This window comes from Argentina silus, assembly GCF_951799395.1.
Source record: "Argentina silus genome assembly, chromosome: 11".
Lineage (NCBI taxonomy): Eukaryota > Metazoa > Chordata > Actinopteri > Argentiniformes > Argentinidae > Argentina > Argentina silus.
This window is the reverse complement of record NC_139665.1, coordinates 15,288,780-15,313,417: the sequence shown is the minus strand read 5'-3', so window position 1 is coordinate 15,313,417 and position 24,638 is coordinate 15,288,780. Positions and strand designations below refer to the sequence as shown.

The 24,638-nt window shown below is 42.8% G+C and overlaps 2 protein-coding genes across 3 annotated transcripts; both read right to left on the bottom strand.

Moving 5' to 3' along the window:
- Positions 1–870: 870 nt before the first annotated feature.
- On the bottom strand, positions 871–10,469 carry pdik1l (PDLIM1 interacting kinase 1 like). 2 transcript variants are annotated; one of them, XM_083680733.1, is made up of 3 exons: positions 10,372–10,469; positions 8,116–8,411; positions 871–5,206 (listed from the first exon to the last, which is right to left on the bottom strand). In XM_083680733.1, exons 2-3 carry the CDS (start codon positions 8,398–8,400, stop codon positions 4,466–4,468), a joined length of 1,026 nt encoding a protein of 341 aa, XP_083536859.1. In that variant the 5' UTR covers positions 8,401–8,411; positions 10,372–10,469; the 3' UTR covers positions 871–4,465. The 2 variants fall into 2 exon arrangements, with proteins under 2 accessions (XP_083536859.1, XP_083536860.1); XM_083680734.1 differs by lacking the exon at positions 10,372–10,469 and adding an exon at positions 9,760–9,782.
- A 4,938-nt stretch (positions 10,470–15,407) lies between these two features.
- lin28ab (lin-28 homolog Ab) lies at positions 15,408–24,227 on the bottom strand (the record flags this gene model as incomplete). The annotated part of the gene is made up of 4 exons (XM_083680061.1): positions 15,408–15,627; positions 18,738–18,916; positions 23,079–23,254; positions 24,197–24,227. The coding sequence occupies 4 exons, from the start codon at positions 24,225–24,227 to the stop codon at positions 15,408–15,410; spliced, it is 606 nt and encodes a 201-aa protein (XP_083536187.1).
- Positions 24,228–24,638: the final 411 nt, after the last annotated feature.

Genomic DNA, 24,638 nt, shown 5'->3' with positions numbered 1-24,638 from the left:
TTATTATTGGGGGCTCAAGACACACCTTTGCCTTCACCTGTGTTCCTGAGGTGATTCCACCTGTCTCTGGGGGCTGCCTCTGCGCACTCCCCATGTCAGAGCCCCTGTGTCCTGGGGGGAAATAAATCAATATAGGGGCATTTGACAGATTCCATGTTGTGAGTATCTGATGAAAGCAGGCAGATATAGTATAACGTGGTCTGAAGGTGGAGCTCCCTATGTTGAACCACTGCTGAAATTCCTTGCATGTGTTATGCAGTGCTGGGATTAACTAACCCCAGCTAGGTCACCGGTGTCATTTTACAGGTGTCATTCTAAAGGTCACTTTAAAACTCAACTCACCTTGGCCCCACATGCTGCTTTTTCGATGCAAGAGGGACATGACGAGTGTTGAGGCAAGTGTTTGTTAATGTGATGATGTAGGTTTCAGCATGCTAGCGAACTGCTCCTGCAGTCAGAAACATGGTCATTTGGTTCACTTATCAGCAAAGGGTATTTTCTTTTTGTTTTTTAATATGTTTTTTAGGGCATTTCTGCTTTATTGGGATGCAGACAGTAGAGATTGACAGGAAGGATGGGAGAGAGAGAGAGGAGGGATGACATGCAAGACGTGTCGAGGGTCGGAAACGAACCAGGAACCTTGTGATTATGTGGTATGTGCATTAGTGTGCTACGCCACTAAGCATACCCAGTGAAGGGCATTTTCATCTCTTAATTAGCAGCCTACTTCAATCCAGCAGGCCAGGTGAGTAGATTCTCACTAATTAGTCTAAAGATTAAGTCAGTTTCCTTATCACTTAATGAAGACTTTTGTTGTCGGTTCAGTTCCTTGAAAACTTAATGAAGCCAGAACTTCAATCCATGTTTTATTTTAAAAAGCCATCAATTCAAAACAATGAATAACAACATTATCCACAACATTTCTTTTGATACATTTAATTTAATCTCTTCAAAATAATGTACAATTACAGAAAAGGAAAGATTGTTCATACAAAACTTTGAGCCGAAGTACATCTGGTTGTAAAAAAGTATTTCAACCTGATGAGGTTCCTGTTTGCAATGGGTCCTTGTTCTGTAGTTATGATGCAATTTTGCCAAGCGTGATGCATTTACAAGCCTTTTCTCAATTGTTAGGAACACCTAACTCCTCATATCCTCTCCTCTGACCTCTGCTCGCATACAAAAACGCATCGGAGGAGAAAATCTAAGTTCCTTCCCTTACATATTCTCCTCCAATGCCTTTTGAGGACGAAGTGAGTGGAGGACAGAGGAGAGGTTGCGATGAGTCATGTTCCGAACAGTTGAGAAAAGGCTGCTGAGTCCGTTGGGACTACACTGCAGGCGAGAGGCTCTTTCTTTTTCAAATGCAGCCTCACCAGAAGCTGCGGATTGAGTTGAGATTGAGTTGGCCCCAGTTGTATACCCAATGTTGTTACTCAAAAAATCACAACCAACATCCGGGCCAGCCAATGAAAACATAGAATTATCACCAGCACACAAATACAGTATTCAACTGTAAATATAACACACCTCTATATCAATGACGAAATAAAACAAAAGCAGAATTAACTGTTGAAAATCAAACCCATCACAGCAATTTACAAACAAATAAGGCCCTAGAAAACAGAGCAAACCCACAGTCAAATGTCCATGAACCTTATAAAGCCCCATGTCGTCCCTATACACTATATACACTTGTGCGAAAGAAATTTGATTAAAACAAAATCAAATAAGTTGATTCTCTCTTGATATCATGGCAGCCCCTGCATATTTTGGCAGATGTCTAAATCATTTAGGGAAGGCAGATGTCAGCTAGAGTTCTTTCCCTCCTGTCTGGTGGGGGAGGAGCCGAATTCTGGCCTTAGATAACGCTTCCCATCATGCTCTCCTCTGCCTGTAGTTCTGAGGATGTCGGTGACCTACTTTTGAGTCGAAACTTTTCTGCTCATATTGCAGGCATATGACTGATACTATTTTCCAATCAATGCAGAACTGTCAAAAGCAAATGGTAAAAGGGAGTCTATCCTGCATGGAAAAATAAATAAACACTGATGGTCAAGTGGTGTCATCCCTCATACCGAAGCACCAGTCTGAGGGTTCTCATCTCAAGCACAATTTGTGCTAATATTGTGAGAGAACACCTGGTAAGATTGAGGCTCCAAAGCCATTTTTGTGAAACAAAAGCGTCACAAAAACCTAAATGATGGTACAGTAGGGGTGTGGACATTTTTTAAGTAAGGCATAAAATATGATAATCTCATCATGAGACAGATATCGAATATTGTGGTGACGGGAGGAATATTCACAGGCCCTAGTGCAGGTTCAGGTGTTGGCAGCAGGTCATGTAAAAACCTACATTTAAAATGTCTGCCAGCATTTTAGTCGCGAATAGGCTCAGGTTTTCGGATGAACGTTTGTTGATACAGATTTTCACAATGCCTGTTATTAAAAGTGCACAAATTATGACCTGGAAGGCAATGAGGGGTCCCGGGAGTGTTCCTCTGCCAAGTATTGCAACAACTTAATAGGCTTAGAATTAGTCTGTCGGAAGCGTGGAGAAAAGGATTACCGGTAAGATCCCGAGCCCAGGGGAGAACTGACACAGTGAAAGGAGATCAAGTTAAACACAACGGTATTTTGTGTCAAAAACCAGAGATCCTCTGACTCATGGAGGATTGTGTGCTGGAGTCTATTCTCTCTCTCTCTCTCTCCTCCCCTGAAGGTGAGAGGCATTGCATACATAAATAGACTTGTGTGTTTTTGACAATATGTCCTCCTTAGTAAACACTGGTTTCACTTATCATACTACATCCAGCCTTCATAACCTTCTCAAGGTGACAGGGTAGTACTGAAAAGAATAAAATAACCCCGCAAAAAGTGCATTTGTCAAGTGTCAACACTGAAGTCGTTGTACCCCCAGCCTCTCTCTCTGTTCAAAAGTGATCTTCAGTTTTGGAAAATTCAAGATTTGTTGCTCTATAATGATAATTAAAGCAGCACACTAGATGTTTGGGCAACACAGGGATTCCGTTATGCATTTAGAATAAGCAGCTTGTTGCCTTCTCAGTTATGGGGACCTAATTACATACTCTAGAAATCTCCCATTCCTCAAATACTTTAATTTCAGGCCAATCATTGTATTCTGATAAACTTGTTTGGGGTTATGACTGCATTCACACACTAAGACCTCTTCTGCTATCACTGGCCTGATTCCCATGGGATTGGCTCCTCGCCAGCACTGAGGACAACAGCGAAATATAGGCTTCAAACCCCTGCTGGTAAGTCAGCCATTGATGACCATCCCCCACCCCTACAAAAAAGACAAGTTCAGACAACTAAAATCCTACCATCTGCAGGCTGGTGTTTTTCTTAACAGCTTACACAGAGGGCTGTTCAAACAACCACCCTCTGTGTACAAGTATGCCGTACGATGCTCTCTTTGGAAACAGATGTTTGTCTACAAATTCCAACCAACAGTATGCATCTAGTTTTACCTGAGCATTGAGAAGCATGAGCGTGTATGCCAAAGCAAAGCATCATCAATTGTCCTGCAAACGCACAAACTTTGTGATGCAGTTTTGTTCAGATGTACTTTGACATTTCCTGAATTCATCAATAGTATTGACGGAATATTTCTTATGGTTCACAACATAAGAGATCATGAATGCAAGTGACATGTCTACCAGACTAAGATCTGTGTTGGGAGTCTAATGACGGGGAGGGACGTTGATGTTACCACAGAATACTGTAAAAAGAAAAAAAAACATGACTTCCTGAAAGTCCTGCACAGTTTGTGATCGTTGAAGTGTGTAAATCGGCTCTTGTTGTAAAATTGCATCATCACAAGGTGTCATCTCCCTGTATAACTTGCATCCGAAGTACGATTAGTTAAGCACCGAGTTTGGGGCTGTATTTGTAGACAAGCAACCTTTGTGTCAAAGAGAGGCAACATCTGACACCCAAGAGTGTCAAGAGTCAACCTGTCATAAATGTGTTTGTTTGATAATGTTTCAAATACAATTGCCAAATTTTACACCACACCCAGGTGTCAAATACATTTGTCAAAAACACCCAGGTTTCGGGACACTTTGCATAGCCAGCATGCAAGAGGGCCTCTGCGTAGGGGGATTTGGAAGCATTGATGTTGCCCTGAGTCAAGGCTCCACAGGTTCTACCAGCAGCAGTAGGTAGCAATAACATCTCACCCTTACATAGAGACAGCTAGCCTAAGTGTGCTTATGGACAGCCCTGCTAATTATGAAACCCAAACCCTTAGTAGTAGTTATTAAAGAGGGCTGTTATTAAGCTTTGTTGTTCATGTCTTATGTTTATGTGTTTGCGCTGTTGTTCCCTAAGAAAAAACATCTCCCATTTGTGTGGCCACCTGAGCTAACAGTGGCGAATCTGCTGTGTACATGTCCTTGACAAGCTATACAGGTCCATGGTTCCTTTCCGGGTTCTACCATCACGTGTCCCAGTCCAGCTCTCTGCAGGCGATGCGGACCAGTCGTAGCTCCAGTTCAAAAGCGTCGGGCCTCTCCTGAGGATTGGCCGACAGCATGTCCCTGATCAGCTGCTTCATCCCGGCGTTCATGCTCTTCTTCCTGGCAGGGATCAGCAGCTCCATCTTGGGGTTCTCCAGAAGAGCCTCCCCCAGCGGCACGATCTCCGAGCCCTGCTGCACATAGCTCCCCAGCAGCTCCTTCTGCGTCTCTACGTCCACAAAGGTGATGCGCTCCACCATGGCCCAGATGATCACCCCCAGGGCGAAGATGTCCGCCTTGGCAGTGTAGTGGCCCTCCCACACCTCGGGGGCCATGTAGAAGTCCGTGCCGCAGGCCGTGGACAGGAAGCACTTGTTAACGCTGGCCGGCTCCTCTGGGTTGAGGCCGGAGGAGGAGCACACTTTGCTCAAGCCGAAGTCGGCCACCTTGAGCGTGGGCTCGGGGGAGCCGGCCGGTGTCCTGCCCTGGGAGATGAGGATGTTGTCGGGCTTGAGGTCGCGGTGGATGATCTGGTTACGGTGGAGGAAAGCCAGGGCGCTGCCCAGCTGCAGCATGAAGCTGGTGTTGGTCTTACGGCTGGGCTTACGGGAGAGCAGGTATGCGTTCATGTCGCCGCCGTCGCAGAAGTCCATGACGAACCACAGGTAGTACGCGCAGCAGGGGTCAAAGGTGATCTCACCCTTTAGGGAAGTCTCCACCAGCTGGAGTTAAAGAGAGAAACAAAACAGACAGGAAATGTGAGAATATTTCTCTTGGTTTAAGCATAGTTTGAGTCTTGGCATGCTTTAACTCGTTAACTGACAAAGAATTCCAGAACACTCACCACCTAGAGTGCCAAGTGTTTTATGTGGCATTTACCTAGCAACAATATTTTGGCTACAAAATGAAGCATCATCATAATTGATGCATTTTTGGTGAATAAAGTCACCCTTGGCACTCTAGAATGTTGACAATTTGGGCCCCCTCGGCACTAAATGAGTTAAACATGTCACCAGTGAGATGAACGCTAAGCTGACACTGCTAAACATGTTCTAATAACAAATACAATGGAATCTTTAAACAGGTTGCCAAGAGCAAGCCACCAATACCAGCATACAGACTTGACTGTCAATTTCCTATTAAAACTAAATGCAATTTCGAACTGTGCTGCCTGACAGATAATACATAAAAAGAGACATTTATTACACACATTTTCTGGAAGACATGATTATTGATAAATCAAGAAGGAAAAATGTTTATTATAGTCATTATATTCCAGGAGGGAAAAAGGGAAAATCTGACACTTTTGAACAAGCGAGCAAAACTGCCTCCTCCCTTTTCGGCTTTGAACACAGCTCGACTGCCATCATCCTTTGTGAGCTGTCTCTATGCCTCTTTATTTATTTATTTATTTATTTATCAAAGCTCTTTGTGAAGCCTCATCTTAAAAGCCTTCAGCTGGAGGAACTGTATTTATTTAATCTCCCCACAGCTCCTCCTTTTGACAGCTGACCAGATAAATACCTATGAAGTTTCATCCTTCCAAACGCCTCCCTCCAAAAAGAAATGCTGCTTTTTGACACACAACCTATAGTTTTAGTTTTTTTGTGTTCATACTGATAACACTCTTTGGATTTCTTTTTGTAACAATATGATGAGTGAGAACGAGTTAGATGCTAATTAAAGCGTTTAAAAATGCGTACATGAATTAGATGAGAAATCACAAGTGTCAACACCATGCTACATGATACCAAGACACTTGAGAATGCTGTGGTTTTGTCTGCCGAGGAGTGACTTTAAAAATAATACGGATAATTAGACGAGTCTGAAATGACACAGCACCCCCGAGTGCTATAAAATTACATACGAAGGACCAAAAACATCCCATTTGTCTACAAATAAATCCAGCATAACTGCTTGAGTTTGAACTACAGCTTCATGTGTCACAATATTAATAGTAGGAAACCATCATGTATGGTGCTACTACCATTTCGTAACCTCGCTGTATACAAACGGGTCACGAATTGTTTGACATTCCATTGAAAGGGGCAGCCGTTAACCTAATAGATGCAGATAATCCCACAGTTGCCGTGGTCCGATAATACTGTCCTATTATCATTTGTTTTCTCTATAAGCGCACATTGGAACATTACAGAAAAGAAGAAAAAGACCCAGAATAAAGGGATTCCGGGAACGCAGCCAACCCCAACCCACCAGAGAGCTTAACGAGCTGTCGGACAATGGCCCACGTGCCACTGAGAGGCTATAATCAGGAATGGCCAGACCCTTGAACCGCTCAGTCAGCCAGCAGGAGGGCACAGGGACATGGCAGACTGTAGACAGGCTGACTGTGGAGGGGCCCCTTTAAAACCACAGTGCCGGGGGCAGCACCTGACAACACGTGCACACACAGAGACACACACACACACACTCTATAGAGCCAGTAAGCACTCTGATGACAGTCCCCACACACACACACACAGACACACACACACAGACAGACACACTTCCTCTAAATTCAAAGCAAACAAGTTGTTCAGACCAGGATCTGTAGAGTAGCATTATCTGACAGAACAAGACTGACAACGCAATTACAGCTCAAAACGCTGGAACCAACCCTGGTCACCAACATGACGTGCACTTACTAGCAAACACTAGTCATGCTACGCTACCGTGTTTGTACAACGGTTCATAGGAATGTGCTGTGCCCAGTTACCGATGACTGTTGACAATGTGCTGTCAACAACCAGTAGAACAACCAGAGCACGGGCACAGGGAGGAGAACAAAAGCACAGTCCCTTTAGCAACTAGCGTGACTGTGCAGAACCTTCAATACAACAACACCCTACTCTTTAGGACTTCTGTAGAACTAGGCTACTTCATTGGCTCTTGGGATGTCACCAGTCAGCATCCAGTCAGATTCCTTCCCTTCCGGCCATAAGCCTACTTCCTGAGCCACAGCTGCCAAGGTCTCTGCATCGGCAAGGCAGAACATTGAGGTCCAAGGCCTCGCGAGCAATGGTCCAGTAGTCCTTCAACAGAAATGGTCTACATGTGGTGTGCCTGACTGCTCTTCTCTTCCATGTGATTAAAGCAGATTCGAACTGGGAAAAGTCCAAAATGTATATGTCGAAGTATCAATTCAAATGGACACATACCAGCCCTCTGGCAATAAACATGGGCACTCATAACCTATAGGTAGCCTACCTATAACCTGTTCAAGAGGGGGGGGTGTGTAGAAACTGTTTTGGTTCACAAATTATTCACACACAAAAACTTGAGCCTATCTAGGCCCAGGGTTCTTCCCAGGATATTTGAACAGTGGTGCTGGATTGCATTATCAGTAAGAAACGTGATAACGCTTATTACGCTCTTTCACTTACGCTTTCGTTTTTTAACAACGATGTCGTTGGCGATTGAAGATAGTTACTCTATCATAACTAAATATATAGATATTATATTATATAGTTAATATATATAGCCTTGTAATGTTTATATAGTGGCTCCGAAAAGTAGTAATGTATTACTAATACATTAGTAATCCATGTAATGTTTACATAGCAGCGCCACTCTTGCATTCTTTGGGGAGAACCCTGTAGGCCCCTGGCCTCCCAGGGAGCTGGCCCCTTACCTCCAGGTAGAGAGGGGAGCTGGAGCCGTGACTCATCCTCTGGGCCAGTTCATCCCGCTGCAGCACACACTCCTCCAGGTGGATCACGTTGGGGTGCTGGCTCTGGATGCTACTGAGGGCCCAGAACTCCCGCAGGGCCAGCTCCACGTTCTCGGGCGAGTGGCAGCGGATCTTCTTGACCGCCACGCGGGCGCCCGTGCACTTCACCGCCGCCTCGTACACCACGCCGTAGCTGCCGCGCCCCACCTCCTGGATCAGCTCGTACTTCGGCTGGCTGCTCACCATCCTCTTCCTCACTGTGGACAAGGGGGGGGGGGAGGAGGAGGGGGGGGGGGGATACAGGGGATAGGAAGGTAAAAACCCAAGCAAAGGAAAGCTGTTGGTAGCTGTTATTAACTTTTACCCGTTGATGTTGACACTAAAGGGTGAGGTGAGGCTGAGAGAGAATAATGATGCGATTCCTTGTTTGGATTCGGAATAGGTCAAGTTAGAACTCTCTATATTATAACCTATACTTCTTTTTGCTTCCTGAGTTGACAGCCAGGTGACAGCAACTCACACTGCAGACTAGGCCTATGCCTGGCTGTGTTCTCCATTTTTCAAACAGCACTACACCGGTGTGTGTCCTAAAGATGTAGAGTCTGACTGATGGAAAATGTCCATTGATCAGGTCATCGTCCATAGCTAATCCTTCACGAATAAAGCTGTAACAAGACACTGAAAGGCACTGTGATAAAAAAAAAAAAAAAAAAAAAAAAAATATTGTATCTGCTTTTTTAAAGCTGAACTCTGGTGGCAGAGCATTCCATGATGACATGGCTCTCTACATAACTGAGCGACGCAATAAATCCACTTTTGGTTTGGGTACCATGAAGAAACCCATAGTAGCGTGGGTTATATATGTCAGTTTAAAGTGTATGCAAATTGATTCTACAAGTGGATAGGACATAAAAAACTAAAAGAGAAGTAGACAATCTCTCCTCAATCCTCAGCCAGGAAAGACTGAAAGCATGCATGACACAAATCAAGAGAGCTGCTCTGCAGATCATTTGAAGGCATTCAGATGTCGTCAAAGTTGCAAATTCACATCTGCACTGAGAAACGTCAACAAAGTTCTGACCCACACTCAATTCCTGTGGTCATGCAAAATAACAGATCTGACAGGAGAGGAAACTTGCAGGAGCCAACTCTCTGACCTCCCAAATTACATATTTGGATAGAATACGCAAATTGAATGGTGTCAAAGGATCATGCATAATAATTAACTAACGTTAGCCTTGGCATTTAGACATAGAAATGCATTGGTAACTTCGGTAGCGAAATGTTGTTCTTAGTCTAAAAGGACAGGAAGCAAAGGAACACACATCTAGTCTGCTGCTATCTGGCTAGCCAGAGATAGCTAATGAAACGATAATTCAGGCTATTACCATCAGCTATGGCGATAATTAGCTGATTAACAGTCTAGCTAACTAGCTACATAGCCAAACTGAAGCTTATCAAGACAGCGGCTCGGAGTAAATGTACGTTAGGCAGCTAGCTTTCTAGCTAGCAAGATTACTCAAGTCATGGACACATCGTATTATTGTCTTGTGCTATGCTAGCCCCATCTGTTCCCCTCGTATTTCATGTTCTGAGGCCACAGACCGTTCCCATCTGATCCGATGCTGACAAATTCCTATTTGCAGATAACTTTCACCAGTTTTGAAGGTATATTCGTGATCCAGACATTCTTACAACATATGGCGCTTGACATAAAATTGTAAACGCAAAAACCATAAACATTGAAATAGCTGCTTTCAATGTGTGTTGTTGTTTTGGTGACCAGCAGTCGGCGATCTTAGTAGTTAACGTTACACAGGGCATAAAAAGTACATTTTATAGTTTATTAGCAGCGATCGATTGCGATTATCCAGAGGCATCACTTCAGGATGAACCAACACACCTCCAAAGCTGGTGAAAGTTGTCGGCAATAGGTGAGGATCGTTGTCACCATCCGGACGCAGTATAACAGTCTGTGACCAAAGTAAGTGAAGTATGAACGGTACGACGGGAACCATTGGCATTGGGGCTAGTGCTACTACGTCTATGCCCACCGCTGCCAGCACATTCGTCCAGGCTCAATCACACAGCGGCAGCGTAGCATATACACACACACACACCTGCACTCCACAGCACAGACACTGTCACTTGTTGTAGACAAAGAACCGGCTTCTGTCTGAAGACGAGGGAACAAAGAAGACAAGTTTTCACATTTACCTTTGGTCTTCGTCTTCTCTCAAGAATTCATTTGTTGTCAATCTCACTTTCCCTGGCAGCCATTACATTACAAACCGTCGCCACACACGTTCTCGCGCACCCACGGTCCGTGTGAATGTGAGCGTGCTTGACTGCTGAGACCGCGGACCTGCTCGCGGAGTCCCCCTCAACAGCGCGCGCACGCACGGTTGACTCGCTCCCAAAACAAGCTTTTAGATATAAAATATAATATTATGGCATTATATAGGGATTCAATGTGTGTATATGGAGAAAAGTCTATATGCATACATCTGTACCATATGTACATATTCTAAATATTTTTGTAAATATTTTCAAATTGGCCGTTTTCAAATATGTAACATTTCTCAAAGTAGATAGGCTCTCAAAGCATCATGTCAATCTTAAACACCCACTTTCATGTAACACCTTATTCTAACTAAACATTAATAACATTTTTTATCTCAGGGCATACAATACATATAACTCACCAATCATGTTTTGAAAATGCTATTTAAACAGTTTCAAAAAGAGTAAGTGTAAGCCTATGACCTATCTTGCCTAACAATGTTCCAAAGATTGCTATGATCTTTAAACTGGATCAACCAAATGGTATTTTTACAATTAGTATAATCATTAGCATTTAGTGTCTGTCTAGTGAAATATGGTATGCTGTGTATCTATGATCTGACATGTAAAAACTCCCACCATTGGATCATTGTAATATTTTACATACGTTTATTAGCAGGGGAACAAGTGATGAACATGTCAACAACACTACAACACATTCTTGTTTCCAAGTCTGGGATGCATGCCTTCTCAGTTTTAAATGAAATTGTAAAAACCAAAGGTCATATAGTTAAATCCTCATTGGATCTTCAGTTACTGAAGTAGTCCATTGTCAGAGATCAAGCAACAGTAAACATAGCTACATTCTTTAGTCAATTAAACACAAAATAGTGTACATTTGGTTGCATCTTCACCACGACTTGATGTATTTGCAATTGAACAGAAGGTCTGAATTGTAAACATCAACATAGCAAAGAAATTACATTTCTATCTGTGAGCAAATATTATTGTTTAGTTTCATGCTTCAAATACAGTCCCTGAGCATTGACTACTGATATATAAGCTGAGTTGTAACAAGACACTTGGGCGAGATGGTCAAGGGATTTGCAGTTTGTGGGTAGGCCTACTATTTCAGAGCTGGTATATCGCCTATGATGTGACTGAGAATGTAGCACAGCAGTGAGAACGCATCATCAACCACATGATTTCAAATCAGATACAATAAAACATACGTACACAAAGGGCAACATTTTCACAAAAGTATATTTTTGACGTGTCATTCCGTTACCGTGGTGATCTTGTCACATTAGCATCAAAATTAAACAGCTGTCATTTCTTTGAATACATCCTGATATCCTACCTACAGTATACTCAATACAATATGACTGCTGTATCCCACTGAGATATTTGATGCTGTCACAACAACTGTCACATGCCCTCAGAATGACAACAGAGATATAGAAAGCACTCTGCTTAAGATATGCTTGGGGCGTTTGCCTGTCCTGGTGAGTAGAGATAGGGGCTTGTTTGAGTTTTCTTTGAAAATTAAGTGAAATGTCATTTGAGTCCTCACAGTTATCACCAATCTAACTTAGGTGAGTGAAATTAACCCTTTGCATTGAAGTTCAGCAGCATCACATTGCATATACAGTACACAAAGGAATATCCAAGTATGCTATAGAAAAAAAAATGTGTGATGCAATTGTAATGCAATAGTGAAGACGACGTATAAGCAAAACATTTGAAAAAATAAAAACACAGCAATTCAACATTTCTGTGGGAGGTAGAACACATTACATTGAAACAAAGACATCATTCAAATAAACCAACAAACAAAATCATTCAACATCAACTCACATAATGATTCATGGACACAGCCGTTTGCTTTCGCAGCAGAGCCAATATGACAGTATCTCTGTCATTGTCCATTACACATTTTTTCAAACAACCTGAGGTAGACTTGTACAGTATAGATTCTTGACAAGACAGTATGTCTCGTTCTTGTGTATAAAAAAATAAAAAAGACCCACAACCCTTAGCAAAACAAAACAAAGCAAGACCCAACGGCGGGACACGGGAGCAGCAGGCAACAGGCTGATGGACAGTGTGATGTAGGCAGCGTTGCGAGTCACATGGTGGACTCAAGTGCATATGACTGTGACGTGTCAGTCTGTTAATGGTGGACAAATGTTGAGAGCTCATCATCAAGATGAGGTCTGGCCTGAAGGTCCTAAGCCATCAACACGCTTGGTCCCCAGAATTACTAGTCTAAGCCCATTCTGCAGTCCCTCTACTTGGTGAGGCTATTCTACTCTAAAACACTGACTACCATGCAAATACAGAAATAGACAACATTATATTAATATTGTGACAAGGATGGATATGTACAATAACCACAAATGAGAGCTGACCTGTTAAAGAGTCAATCCTGATTTGGTTTTTGTTATGGTATGGTGGGTAGGTTGATGGTCTGGTGCTTCAATTTGGTCTTCAGATAGTTCCAGAGACATATCATATCAGGGCCTCTAATTTCACCAAAGGAATACTCATGCTATTCTCAACACCTATGCCATCACTTAATCACCGCCATTTAAGCTTTCGAACAAGACAGCGAAACTAGGATAACATGAAATACACAGCTGTTATCTAAATTATCATCAAGGTAACGTGATAAATAGTGCATTGCTCCTTCAGCTTGTTTGGCGATCAACGTTCTGGGTTTTCCGGCAACCCAGCCCATAGACTATATAGACACATACACACTTCAACATCCTATTCAAAGAAGGTCCTCTCAACTTAAAGCTTTCCCTGAGTACAAAAGGGGGATTTCAGTGACACAAAACCCTTGCTGCAGCCATGGGGATCCACAAAGCAATTGACTATCTACACACCTAACCAAGGACACCTCTCTTGTACATGACTTATACAGAGTCTATTATTTTAAAACAGATATCCTATGCAGACATCAGAAAATGTCCCCCTTTGAAACACAATTACTAACAACTGAAATGAAAGGTCACACTTTAGACTAAGTTGCTCAATATCTGTGTTTTAACAATGTACTTATATAGCGACTATCTAGAGAGAAGCAGTGTTTTTATATAAAGTTATTTAGTAATTGCTGTGTAATTTAGTTATTACTTTGTAATTATAGTCAAAGTTGAGGATTTGTTGTTATTACATTATAGTGCCAGTCCCTATTCTATTGAACAACAAACACAAAACTACATGATTCTGTAGTTACTAAGTTACTTCATATAAATATAATGTTGTTATGACTGCATTATTGCATGGGTATAAGAGCAATGTAATGTAAAGTGTGATCCAACATGACCATAAAGCTATCAACTCAAGCTGAGAACCAAGGCCTGCTCCAGGTTAGGTAGAAATCAAATGAGGTAAATAATAGACATCACAATGCTGTATAAATCAGAAAGAGAGATATGATGGTGAATAAATAATCAATATAAAAAGCTAATCATATCTATATACATTTAGGAGGTGGAACACATCCCTGCCTCTCTTATGAAGGAGAAGTTAAGGCCTGCCCATCGATTAAACACTGGGGTTCTTTATCGTAAAGATCATTTGTGACGTCTCGCCCTGGTCCTTAGTTTTTTGTTGGTCTTTGTTTCACGTTATTTCATTTATTGTTTCCTGTTTTGTTTTTGATTTACTCACTTCGTCTCTTGTTTCAGATACTTCACTGCCCTTGTGTGTTTCCTGCCTGTGTGAAGGTCTTCCCTCTCCAGTGTATTTAGTCTGTGTGTTCCCCTTTCTCTGTGCCAGTTTGTCTTTGTACCTTTGTGACATACATTCCAGCGATTTTCCTAGTGTTGAGTTTTCCTGGTTTTTGATCCACAATAGTTTTTCTGACTATGCCTTTTGCCTTCTCCTTGCCGGATTAATCTGCCAATCTACTGACTGACTTCCTGTGTACCGAACCTTTTCTTTGAAAGTAAAGACCATTCTTTTTGATTCAAGTTTTCATCTCCGAGTCGTGCATTTGAGTCCTTTGCCTGAGTACTCCAGCCCTTACATCATTAAGCCTAAAAAAAAGCCACATACCTTCCCTCTGACTATCAAAATATTCTTCAAGTAAATGCGTCATGTCTTTGGGTAGTGTATGATCACAACCCTGATATGTAGCATAGGTGAGAAAGGCGTATATACAGCATCCATAGTCAAACCTCTGGGCAGACAGAACCTGCCATACAATCAATGCTGGTCTTGCATAAAGCCTTCAGTCACAGCGTTCGTTGTCAAATAGGAGCAGGCGACATCAGGACACGCATGAGACACAAGAAGAGGCTATGGCACTTACGACAAGCTACATTGCGCACAGCTCAATTAGCGACAACAGAGTACCAACATTCATTCATTCAGGAAAAAGGAATTAAACATCCCGAAAGGCATGTACGTAAAATGACTAGCGATACCTGAAGAAGATTTGCAGCAGCAAGACACACTCCGTCCTTGTTAAAACACCATCAGAGCCGGAATATGATGCATTTCTGTACATTCATGTGTATGATTGTATATTCTGACCTTCTTCTTACCAATGGAACAGAACAGAACTGAGTAAAGTACTCACATTCATCCTCAGTAAAAACCCAACATCGGCCAACTCTGATTTTCGCAGGGAAATAAAAAATAATATGTGCCATACACAACAGTACAGTGGTAAAACGTCAAGTCTCATTGCAATTTGTAAACACAAAGTGTTTTGATTGTTTCAGTACAAAGTTAAGACACTTATCTAAGGCAGAAAAGAATAACGGAGACAGAAAAGGTATTTTGAGTCGCAACGGTAGATATGCAACTCTCTGCAACAAACACTGAGCTAATTCTAATTCTCAATCATCACATTATCAAGATGAAACTTTGCGGGTTGATAAATAAGACCTGAGGTAGTTCCAAAAGCAGCATTCCAGTGAAACCTTTGATTGGCTCTTGTATCCCTGAATCCTTCAATCAGAGCTCTCCAGAGGCAAAGGGGCGTGGCTCTGATCCTCTTCCTCGTCCCTCAGCGAGCCTGCTGTTCCCTGAGATCCGGGGGAGGACTGCTGTGCTTTGATTGGACAGTTGGCCACCATGTGAGAAATGCTCTGGCAGAAATGGCACTTCTTGGGCTGAGGGGGCAGTTGACATTCTTTGGCATGATGATCTGCCCCTCCACAATTGTAACATCTAAAACAAAAAGGGGAGAATGAGTTATGATACAATATTAATTATATATATTCCATTTATCAGACATACATATATATTCCATTTAGCAGACATACAGTGCACTCACTGTACTGTAAGCGACTTACAGTACAGTGAGTGCATACATTGTTGTATATGGTCGCAGCGGAAATCAAACCAACTATCTAACACTACTGACACCATGCTCTACCAACTGAGTCACACAGGACCACTGGGTCTCAGACTTAGACAACCCCAACTTTACTCCCATGCCCATAGAACAACCTCTTACTTTAGACCACATATCTGCCAAGTTGAAATGGTTATTCACAAAAAGCATCTTAATATCAGATTATTTATTTAGTCAAAGGAATATCAAATTGCCTATAATGCCAAAGCATAATGACAAAAACAGAGTGTAGAGCAATTTTATAAGAGGCCTGAATAAGCATGGACTGATAACATGTTCTTCCACCAGAGGGCAGTATACTCACATGGATGGCTTCAGATTCCTAAATCTGTATTCTCTTATCATATTAATTCAAATGTACTAGGAAACACTAACTGCTATCAAGGGGCTGGACCAGATTGATGTACTTCTATATGCATATCTGTATACCTGCCAACAGTAAAAACATACAAATCTATCCGGTATGTATTGCACCATAAATGTATGTAATGATAGATTATATTTGCTTTCGCTTTTGTATGGAAGGGTTTGGAATGGTCCGCCTAGTAGGGAATTAAGGGGGTCTTTTATGGTTAAAAAAAAAAAGAAGAAAAAAACAGAGGCCCCCAACATACCGTAATTCAGTTGCAAATCCAAATGAGTGGATGCAGTGAATTCTGTGATTGCATATCAAGCCCTGTAGCATCCCCAAGCTAACCCCAGCTTCCCTCCCTCCTCCCTAGTTGCCCTTTGCCTCTCAACCCCCATCCGGGGTGGGGGTGGGGGGTGGGGGGGCGGTTATTGATCAATGCAGCCACGAGGGTGGGAGAGGGGTCTGTTTCAATACTGCAGTGACCTCTGAACTCTGACCCCCAGGTTCTCTTTCTGCCTTCCCCCCACCTCATTTACACACCACACCCCATTGTTGCCATGGCAGTGGTGACCTCTGACCTCTCCCAGGGACCTACATCTGTTATCAATTTAATGGATAGGATCCTTTCCCCCTCTTTCACCCAACACTCATGTTTCTGAGCCCATGACGCAAGGAAGGTGGGCATAGTATATATAGTATACACTCAAATACACTTGGTGTTAAAGTAAGCCCTGTACCATCCCGAAGCTAACCCCAGCTTCCCTCCATTCTCCCTAGTTGCCCTTTCCCTCTCAACCCCCATCCAGGGAGGGGGGTTATTGATCCTCTTCCACCCAACATTCATGTATCTGAGCCTATGACACAAGGAAAGTGGGCAGTTTATGGGCAGTATATATAGTATATACAGTATAGTATACACTCAAATACCCTTGGTGTTAAAGCAAGACGTTGTGGAGAGATAACTACAAATTCCACATTGGAAATGGATTAAAACCAACTGAATAAAAAAAAACTTTGGATGTGAAAAACTTGGTGTGCTTAATTTAGCTAGCCTTGCATGCACACCATGCCATTGCTTCCGTAGTGCCTGACCATTTAAATCAAGCACAGCGTTTGAAACCATTTATAATACCTGCAGTACCAGTCAAAAGTTTGGACACAAACTTGCCAAGAGTGTGCAAAGCTGTCATCAAAGCAAAAGGAATCTAAAATATAAACCATATTCTGGTTTGTTTAACACTTTTTTGTTTATTACATAATTCCATATGTGTTCCTTCGTAGTTTTGATGTCTTCAATATTAATCTACAATGTAGAAAATAATACAAATAAAGAAAAACCATTGAATGAGAAGGTGTTGGTGCGCTTAGTGGCGTAGCACACTAATGCGCTTACCGCGTAATTGCAAGGTTCCTGGTTCGATTCCAACCCTCGACCTATCTTGCATGTCATCCCTCCTCTCTCTCCCATCCTTCCTGTCAATCTCTACTGTCTCTATCCCAATAAAGCAGAAATGCCCTAAAAACATATTAAAAAAAAGAATGAGAAGGTGTGTAAAAACCTTTGACTGGTACTGTGTGTCTGCTCAGGTCTGCCGTCCATTATGTCATACCAATGACACTTTCTTGTAACTTTAACACCCTTCCATTCTCGCAAAATCTTCCCAGTCAATAAATTTAAGTTAATAACCCGGCAGTCAAAAATAACTTCCACAAACATTTAGGAAATAAGGATTCTCTAGATATAAATGGAACGTGTTCTTGTCAGTGCTGTGCTTTCCACAGTGAATACAGCTACACAGAGCTGAGGGAACACAGGGTTCTCCCCAAAGAGTGGTGCTGCGCTTCGCCGTGAACTTGGCGGCGCCGTGCGTTATGATATTCCTCAGTGAATTCAGCGTTTTAGCTGTATTTTTTGCGCATTCGGACATGAACAAATACAATCCTGCGCCGCACTGCTCAAAAATCCTGAGGGGCTGAGAGAACAGCTAGATGGGGCTGAGGGAACAGCTACACAGGGCTGAGGGAACAGCTAGACGGGACAGAGGGAACAGCTAACAGCTACACAGGGCTGAGGGAACAGCTAACAGCTACACAGGGCTGAGGGAACAGCTAACAGCTACACAGGGCTGAGGGAACAGCTAACGGCTACACAGGGCTGAGGGAACAGCTAACAGCTACACAGGGCTGAGGGAACAGCTAACAGCTACACAGGGCTGAGGGAACAGCTAACAGCTACACAGGGCTGTGGGAGAACTGTATGGCTAACTCCCAGGACTTGTTGTTGCTAACAGCCTATTGATCCAGGTCAGCACAATCACACCCTGGTGTGGGGGGGCGGGTGTTATCATTTAGTATTATTATTATTATTATTAAATGTATAACCATCAATAGTATCTGTTCTCAATGGCATTATGTTTTTCTTGTCTTTGCACTTTGTACTGTTATGTGCACATAAATAAATACATTATGGTTAAACCCAATGTTCAATTATTTATCATGGAATTGTGAGCGTGAGTGAGGACATCCCAAGATGGAGGGTTGGTGTGGTCTGTGACGTGAAGTCTGACTCACCTGTCCCCTTTGGAGCGGCGTTTCTGGGTACTCTTTGGTCTCTTCTCACTGCCCTCACATGGGGCTCCCCCTGGCCCTGTCACCTGCAGAGACTCCAGGCCCTTGGACGACTTCTTAAAGGTGAACTCTACAGCCTCGCCCTCCTTCAGGCTACGGAAACCCTCCATGTACAGCTTGCTCTGTGAGGGTAGTGAAGAAAGGAATGGTCAGGGTAGGGTAGGGTAGGGAAAGAAGGGTCAGGGTGGGGAAGGAAGGAAGGAAGGAAAGGTCAAGGTAGGGATGGAATGGTCAGGGTAGGAAAGGAAGGAAGGAATGGTCAGGGTAGGGAAGGAGGCCAGGAGGTAAGGAGGCCAGATGGAACGCCGTCCCTGCAGCTACAAGGCATTCCGTTATTACCCAGCCGCCACGTCATGTTTTGTACATTAGCATTATTTAAATGGAGAAGAACAAAACTAGCCCTGGGGTCAGTTTCACAAAAGCTTTGTAGCTGAAGTAGTACTTATCCTGATAACCTCTGAAGGCTTTGCGGCTGGGTTAACAATTGTAAAATCAATGTTTACGAGTCAATCTTCTACACAGGAACTAACGAAATTTGTTAAATTAAGTGGTCTAGGGGAGGAGTGGGGCTCAACTGTGAAAAGAGATGTGCTACTTTAGCTACTTTAGGGAAAGTCACCCCTTGTCAGGAAGTGGTGATATACATGTGTTTTTTACTGTGCATATAACTCATCATCAGTTACCAGTCTGGTCTGGGGTGATAACTACAAAGAGGTGTTACTTAATTAGAGCCATACTACATGCATACACCAAACATTTAGCATAGGTTTCAATACATCAATAGATACGTCCTGGAACTCTCAACCCCCCCCACCCCCCACCCCACCTCACTCCAAATCTAATCCTAACCCCCTTTAGCAAATCCATCCTATTGACAGCCCTGTTAAAACATCAATGCCTTCTTACACCCCTCCCCCTTTCAGGATTGTGTGTGTGTGTGTGTGTGTGTGTGTGTGTGTGGACAGCACTGCCCCCTCCCCCCAGCTAGTTGCTCACAGCATTCCAACCCCCAACCCCCCCTCTCCTTCCTCAGCACCATCACCACCATGAGGCAGTAGACTCCTAAACTCCCCAAACTCCATCTGGTCAAGTCCCAAACTGACCACTGCCGAAGGATGCTGGGAAATGTATGGGGGGGGGGGGGGGGGGGGGGTAGTAGTGTGCATTCCTGGGATAGCTGCCCAAAAGGCTCATGAAGAACGGTGGCGAGAATTAATCTACCTTAAATCCACCTTTAAAATAAAGTGCCGTCACTCTCCTTCTCATTATCACTCGGGAAATAGGAAATGGACTCCTATAGTGTTAGATATGGCACATCCTGATGTACTTTGAGGGTGTCTATGAAAAAGTATGTGTAATATCCATTTGCTACTCTTTTTTTTAAAGTGTTAAACATTGTGCACAGTGCAGGACCTTCCAGAGAGACACAGACACCAATCTGGTTCCCTGGTTCATGGTATGCTCCTTGTGTTTTATCTAAGCCAACGCTGCATTGCTGTGAACCAGCGGTTTATTGTGGGAGGGCTATGTTGGGTCAGTGTATGTTCCCCCCCATCCCCTGCATGCCGTCGGACTTAACCCAGACACCCTACTCTCATCGGGGGGTGGGGGGTGATCATGGTGGGAAAGGAATCCAAGTCCTGACAACTTTAGCATTCCTCCCAACCCCCGTCAGAGGAACTACCCTCTGACCTCTCACGCTTCACCTCAGCGTCTCCCGAGTGCTTTTTTTATGGACAGACTCAGCTCACAAACTCCACCATCTCTAACCCATTCCCATCTGCCTTAGCTGGGCTAGATGCTGGAGCATCACAGCATCTAGCAGCACGGTCCTCTGTGGCTCAGTTGGTAGAGCATGGCGCTAACAACGCTTTGGTTGGGGGGTTTGATTCCCGCTGGGACCATATATACTGAAAAATGTATGCACTCACTGCAATGTAAGTCGCTTTGGATAAAAGTGCCAGCTAAATGCTATATACTGTATGTATATATATATATATATATATATATACATATATTATCACAGGCATTAAGGCTGCTAGCTATATGCTCAGCAGCTAGGACCACCACCACCACTTTCTCTCCCACTCAGTTCTCAATTCAATTGTACAGGCTTTATTGGCAGGACAAATACAATAACCCCTTATTCAGATGTATTGCTGCCACCCCCCACCTCCTTCCCTCTATCTCACACTATTCTCTTTCATGCTCTCCCTCTTTCTGCATTTCTCCGTCTCCTCCTCTCTCTGACACACCGATATCCCCCACCACACACACACACACACACACACACACACACACACACTTCATTCACAGATTTGCTGCTCAGTAACAGATCACAGCCGGCAGGATTTCCTCTCTTGGGTTGACAATGGCACCCATTGTCCAGCGAGCCCAACAGGTCCCCAGCCAGGACCTCGCTCTGAACATGATCGATTTCCACCCCAGAGAGGGAATGCTGCAGGGGAACGGGTGCCTCAAGACAATCAACATTAACAAGCTACTTCCTCATGTCCAATCAGAATCAGAATTCTTTTATTTGGCCAAGTATATTTGCACATACCGGAAATTGACTTGGTGAGGTTGGCGCACGGGACATAAAAAAACAATAGCAAATATTGACAAGAATATTTAGAACAATATGATAGAAAAATGCTTCAATCATAGCTGAATTCAAACCAAGAAACTGCCCGTCAGAATTTCCACCACAAAGTTGTAATTCCAATGATAACAGAGCAGACATAGAGAGAGAGAGAGGGGGGGATTTCTTTTTCTTTTTGATTGGGTGATTTACTGAAACACAGAGCAGGGAAATTTGAGTAGGGTTCTCTAGCCCCCACATTTAAGGAGGACGGAGGGCCAGGGGTGGGTGGGCGCCACACGAGAGGCAAGTCCCCTGATGTTTTAATGACTTTATAACAGGAAACAGGGCTGGATGGGGAGAGGAATGAGGCTTGTTATCTCTGCTTAGCCTAACCCCTGTCTGTTCCTTTTAAGTCCCAGAGACCTCTTACTCAGAGTGTGGGGGTTAGGGTTAGGGGGGAGGGTTAGGGGGGTAGGGTTAGGGGGGAGGGTTATGGTTGGGCGTCACATTGATTGGTGGACTTTAAGATCTGCTAATCTCCAGGTAATTTTACACAAAACCCTGGAGTCCTGGCTCGTCATTGGATGATTCACATTCCATTCCATCTAAAACGAGAACTTGTTCACCCCCTCCTGATTTTCTAGCCGTAGTCAGCCTGGAGTTTATGGTGCCTTGCTGCTAAAAAGTTAGATTAGACAAGATTCATTTTACAATTACCTCTCTTATCCTTTTGAATTCCAATACCGATATTCAATTTCACCCAAAGACACACAGGAGAATGTGGCAGTTTTTGTTAGTGTTCCAGTAATGGGCATGACTTCAAGTATAACAAAACTAACCTTGACAAAGAGATGTCATGAACAAAACAATACAATCTGCTCATATGATGACCTGTCCTAATTCTTTGAGGATTTCATACGTCACAACATTAGTTTCTCTTTCTAAGTGAAATGTCTGATCTGAATGCTTAATTATCATCACTGCTGTTTGATATCATGAATCCAATTCCAATTTCTAACTGCCCTCATAAAATGTGTCTAAACATTAACATGATTATGCACTCCATTCAAATTACATTTAAGGTAATGGTTAGGCCTAAACAAGCCCTGGTTTTGGTCATGAACACTGAAGCTACCTTACTTTCCATGTTAGTGTATTACCTAATGTAATATTGCAATATGATATGCTATCAAATCCTAACTTTGTAGGCATAGGCTGTATGTAGCACATGTTCAGATCTAAAGTCCTTAACCACATCACATTGCTGCTTAAAACAACCTGTGTTAAAAGTTGCAAGCGTTAAACCATATCTTTTGGAACCTTTTAATTTATAGAAACTGGTACAATTTTTCTATGGGAGCAATTAAATGACTTCTTCCTTTTAAAATAAATAGCATTTGTTGGACCATAATATATTCCACCGACAGATCTATAAAAAAATAACTGATCATAAATGTAGTCCCTAAATTAATTTAAATGCTGAAAAGTGACATTATTGGAAAGGGAGCGAATTGCCAATCCCAAGATTAATAAAACAGAACAATTTCACTTGTGGTCACTCCACAGTTTAACACGGATCATTACAAACATTGCTACAAAAATGCGCCAAGGATTCATATCCTCAAATCTAGTCCGAGCTGCTAGGCCTTGAAAACACAATGTCAACACTACACTTTCACGGGGCCCACAGCAAACCTCACCTGGTGAACGAATACATCGACGGGCTCCTCGAGCGGCGTGCCATCTCTATGTGTCATGGAAAGGAACCCGAACCCCATCCGCACGTTAAACCATTTGCACACGCCGCTGCCCAAAGAAGGACCCAGATCTTCCTCGGAGCCTGCCGCTTCCTCCTCTTCGGTCTTTGCACAGCCCCCTTTCGACAGAGAAAATGTCACTCGGTCAGTTTATTTAAGTATATATGGCTGTTTGAAATGCATCAAAACAATTCTGGGAAGCATACGCGTCTGGCAGGCCCCTTACTAAGATGTTTTTTCAGCATCAGTCCTTTAGTCGACATGTAGGAAATTAGCGTGTTGCGTGTTGACGAAGATCGCTCGAAAGCCGCATGCAACACATGGGTGTAAAGAGTAATGATTAGAAACAATCTCGAATCATTATAAATCCGAGGTATTTCTGCTTTCAAAAACCTGCTTTCTTAACGGCAGATAATGATAACTGTAGACGGTGTACAATATAATAACAATAATAATAATACCATAATAGCCCAAACTATGATAGACTAATTATAATAATAAATAATATATTAAAGAATAATACAATAATAATATCTGTAAATTGAGACTGAGTAAGTCAATTAAATTGCAGTTAAGACACATACAAACGTGGTCAGCTAAATCAAATTGATCGAAACTTTCTTGATCTAGCCAATAAGTCATTAACAATGAGAGTTTCAAAGTCGGGGAAATTGTAGTTTGACAAAAATAAATTCCCACGCAGGAACGGGAAAGGTCATGTTAGGCTACACGTAGGCTTAAACAAAGTTAACTATCAACGAGAGGAGAAGGCCTGAGGATGAGAGCAACGAAGGATAAAAATTCAAAAGCCTTTTTAAATGTTTCAAAAATATTTAACTTGCATATTCAGTAAAAGTAGAAAAGCATATAAAGCAAAATGAATCACCTATTGTCATTTCACCACCAAACTCCAAAGCAAAACATTGAAAAATCTTCAATAGAAAGAAAATGATTCCCAAATTGAGGAGCAAATAAGTAGGTCTATACAGTACTGCTTTCAGACAATAGTTGGTTATTCTTCAGAAATGTCCAAGTTATATCTAAAAACACTTCTGTGCTACCTGTGAAATGTTGGTTGGAAACAGAGCCCATCCCGCTCCTTTCCGTGTAAATGATAGTCCAGGGTGTCCTCGTCTACCCCCTGACCAACAAACCGCGGCCCCAAATCGCACTTTCCCGCACACAGGCTATAGGACTAAAACAACGTGCAAAGAAAGCGGCAGCAATGGATACAAGCAAACAAAAGGGTTTTAGGTACTTTCTCCCTGACAACGAAAGGTATAAAGACTGCTGGGAAGACTTTTTGAAAAGAATACCGAAATCTGAAAGACAATGCAAGTAAACCCAACACGCCCTCTTTTTTGTCTCTCTCCTAAAAGAGAGCTTTCTCCGGAACCCTCCTCCATCTTCAAAGACGCATTATAACGCATTATAATGCTTATACCTTCTGCCATGGCTGGTGGGATCCAGTGCCTCCTACTCCAGAAGAATCAGGCAACAAAT

Bases quoted from the DNA above. Each gene is read 5' to 3' on its own strand.
- pdik1l (XM_083680733.1), bottom strand. From the start codon at position 8,400: ATGGTGAGCAGCCAGCCGAAGTACGAGCTGATCCAGGAGGTGGGGCGC. The intron at 5,207-8,115 runs GTAAGGGGCCAG...CTTTAACTCCAG, and splicing joins GCTCCCCTCTCTACCTGGAG to CTGGTGGAGACTTCCCTAAA.